The 3763-nt window shown below is 48.2% G+C and overlaps 1 protein-coding gene across 1 annotated transcript in view; it reads right to left on the reverse strand.

Moving 5' to 3' along the window:
• Positions 1–3763, reverse strand: part of LOC106808211 (F-box only protein 21-like) — a 25106-nt gene that overhangs the window by 15316 nt on the left and 6027 nt on the right. Inside the window, exons 6-7 of the mRNA XM_014810824.1 lie at positions 3079–3212; positions 2622–2763 (exon numbers count right to left, since the gene is read on the reverse strand). Of these exons, the coding sequence (XP_014666310.1) occupies positions 2622–2763; positions 3079–3212 (276 nt within the window). The remainder of the gene's footprint in view (positions 1–2621; positions 2764–3078; positions 3213–3763) is intronic.

Genomic DNA, 3763 nt, shown 5'->3' on the forward strand with positions numbered 1-3763 from the left:
CTCTCTCTCTCTCTCTCGCTCTGCCGCCACGGGTTATGTGCATATATATATTTGTGTGTCAGTGGCGGCGTGTTGTAGGATTAGCTACGTGTAAAAACTCCCACGGCGACGCCAGCACGTGCTCGCACGGTGCGCGCCACGGGCAGCGCGGGGTCAAGAGGACATATCAAATTCCATATTGCATATCGCTTGCGATCTTACTATCCGAACTCGAAGGAATTCTCAGTCTAAACAACCATCAATCAGTCAGGCCTGCGGGGAACTAAGATGGCTGGTGGCCCACGTCACGACTCCAGCTAGACTCGTACGGGCCTTAACTTGGCCAAGTATCTTTCGCTACACTAAAGTTATAGTTAGTGGAGCGTGTCAAACTCTCCACCGCGGGGCAGTCTAAGGAAAATTCTCTGCAAAATCCCTCGAAGAGAGCCTCGTCGCGCCATCTATGGGACGCGATATGTACGAGAATAAGTTCAGGGCGTGAAATTAAATAAATTCGAAATCGCTTTTCTAGAGGAAAACGTAACGCGCCAACCAAAAAAATTAGCAATTACGACCATTGGATTTATTCTCGCCCTACGTGCAGAGTCGAAAGGCTTCTGCAATCGCCAGAACTGCTCAATTGACCGATTATGCGGCTTTCTGTAGTACCCAGAGGGCTTCGCGTAGTTAGTTCTACATACAGGGCAGCGAATTGGATGAAAAGGCGCCACGAGGTGGCGCTGTTCGCGCTTCGCGCGTATATCCGGGCTGCAGATCGTCGAGTACAACGCCTTACAACACGTACCATACGATGCCATACAACACCCACGTACAGCACGTTATAACATTGAGTACAACACCTTACAACACCGTACGATGCCATACAACACCCACGTACAGCATGTTATAACATCGAGTACAACACCTTGCAACACTTTATAACTCTGTACGATGCCATACAACACATTACAAAACCCAAGTACAATACATTACAACACCCTTCAACATTTAGGTACAGCAGTTTACAACATCTCATAGACCACCTCACAACGCCAGATAACATCGTACAAAATACGAGCACAGCACCTTACAACACAAAGTCACGTGGAGAGGGTGAATAGTTCTTATACATGGTGTTTTGTCAACTTCAGGGAGCCCATTAGCTCTACCATGGGCTCTGCTATGAAATCAGTTTAGTTGGAACACCTGTTGTGACTATCAATGCTTCAGGACCATGCGGGGTATAGGTTGGGCGGGGGAGGGGGGGGACTAAACTCAATAACTGGCACTCGTGCCGTACTGCCACGAGTTGTTAACTCATGAATGCCTCGGCGGACTTTGGTGCTGACCAGTGAAAACATTTTTTTTTTTTTCCGGGGCTCTTTTGGCAAACCCCCCAAAATTTCGGGGGCTACTTTTTCATTTTTCAGGGCAACTTTTTTCCAGGGCTGTTTCCTCAAATGTACACACAAGCACAGTAGCTAATACACACTCGCGGGGGCGCGCACACACCACACACGTCACACACTGAGTCAACACACCACGGCACGAGCACGCACCGCGACGCACGCATGCACGCCTCGCACGCACGCACGCACGCACGCCCGCACGCATCGCCCGACTGGCACGATCACACACACACAACATCAAGTTCAGCTAACGCACAATCGCACCTTGAATAGTGAAATACATCACAGGTTCTAGCTAAACACAGACACTATTCACGGCTAGCGCAAATTAGTGGAGTGTCTGCCTGTAGCGAGCGAGGAGGAATCGGTTTAACGGCGAAGTCCTCTTGCGGCTGGGGTCCTGGCCCGCGTAAGGGCCCTGGAAGCTCAGGGGGTTTGAGAAAGCGGCCCGCGAGGCATTGTGTATGGCTGTGCACTGATCGACGCTGCGTACGTTGCCTGCGGCAGGGGCGCAATTCGATTGACAGTACCGGGGGGGGGGCACGGATTGTTTCAGCGTGGTAACCTAATCACTACTAAAGATGTAGAGGTTGGCATTGCTGTGACTAAGTTGAAAAGAAGCGCCAGCAAAAACTCGTTTCGGGGAATTGACGAAAAAGCTACAATTGGGAATGACACACGAGTGTGCCGGCAGGGAAAAATATACGTGTGAATTTCATTAGGATTTTCCATGGATTACCGTTCTATAATCCTTCGGGGTCGTTGGTCCTACGGGTCTACGTAGGCATGCCCACAGGCACACCCGCACGCACGCACGCAGGCACACACACAAGCACGCCCGCTGGCACACCGGCACACACAGGCACGCACGCGCGCAAGCACACACGCAAGCACGCGCACAGACACACACGTATATACGCGCGGGCGGCGGCGCGCGCTTGATTGAATGCAATACAGTACAGTACACACATGCATGCTTAAATGGTAAACACTTGACAGTCACACCGTACCATGAATTCTACCGCACCGTGGAACCGGCTGACGCTAGCGGCAGAGGCCGAGCGAGAGCGGCAAGGCGCGGGACCGACCTGGACAATTGATTTCCAGGGCGACTTTTGCTTTTGGGGTCGCCCCCGATATCATGTTTTCGGGGGCTCTTTTTGGCATTTCGGGGGCGAAATCGCCCGCCGCCCCCGTGTATTTTTTTCCCTGGTGCTGACCACACTATCTTACCTCTATGTTTGCCACTGTCTCGTATCCATCGTCACCCAGTACCCCATGGTGCATGCTCAGCAGCAAACCGCACTCTCGCTGGGGCATGAATTTTCCCTGTCGGAAGGCATCGATGTATGTGTACTCCGCACCACCTGTCAGCCTAAAGACACACTGAATAGGTAAAAGGCGGACTTTCAGAGACGTTAAACCTCGCCGATTCTATGTTTCAGTACGACTCGGTATATGACATCGGCTTAAATGTTTAACAGAATATCCATATCACTCCAGCCTAGTGGTACTAGATATTACTAACGACACTAACACCAGTCAATAGAATAGTGTTTGATTGAAGATTAATAGATGTTAACTATTAACAATGTTTTTCATTTGTACAATACCGTCACATTTAAAATATAACATTTCTGACAGCATTACTTCATAGATGGCACCACTTTATGCCATTACAGTCACTTACCTTGGATGTTCCTTCCACCTTAGCAGGAAATGCGTAGGGAAGTTAACAGGTTCCAGGTATACTCCTAGGATGTGAGCAACACCCCAGTACAGCACACACAATGTAATAGGTATTCCTGTCTTCTGCTGTAACACCTGTGGAGATGTATGATGCATGGCATGTTGATCAGTAAACATTCTACACACAATTGTCACTGTTATGACCTCGATCTTCGATAAGAATAAATTTATCGAATAAAAATACTATCAGTGTATGAGATGCTTTACGAAATATAAGAACTCTTAGTAGCATCTAAAGCCTGCATCCAATTTAGAGACAGGTTATCGATTAATACCATATTTACATTCAAAGGTTGTATAATATTCAATAAACCAAAATTTAACTAGAAAGGGCAGTTGTCGCCAACTACATGTATCCCCGTGCTCTCCCCAAGATGTGTAAGTATACAAAGTTTGGCTGTTTCAATTAGGGGCTAAGTTATAGAGTGGAAGGGAAATATGATCAAGGTCAAGGTCAAGGTCAAGGTCAAATAAAAGCCGCAGTGACCTTGTTTTGGTATGCGACACACATTCTCCCCAAGATGTGTAAGTATACAAAGTTAGGTAGCGCTAGGTCAATTAGGGGCCAAGTTATAGAGCGGAAGGGAAATATGATCAAGGTCAAAGTAAAGGTCAAATAAAGGTCG

Source organism: Priapulus caudatus, unplaced genomic scaffold (assembly GCF_000485595.1).
Source record: "Priapulus caudatus unplaced genomic scaffold, Priapulus_caudatus-5.0.1 Scaffold259, whole genome shotgun sequence".
Lineage (NCBI taxonomy): Eukaryota > Metazoa > Priapulida > Priapulimorpha > Priapulimorphida > Priapulidae > Priapulus > Priapulus caudatus.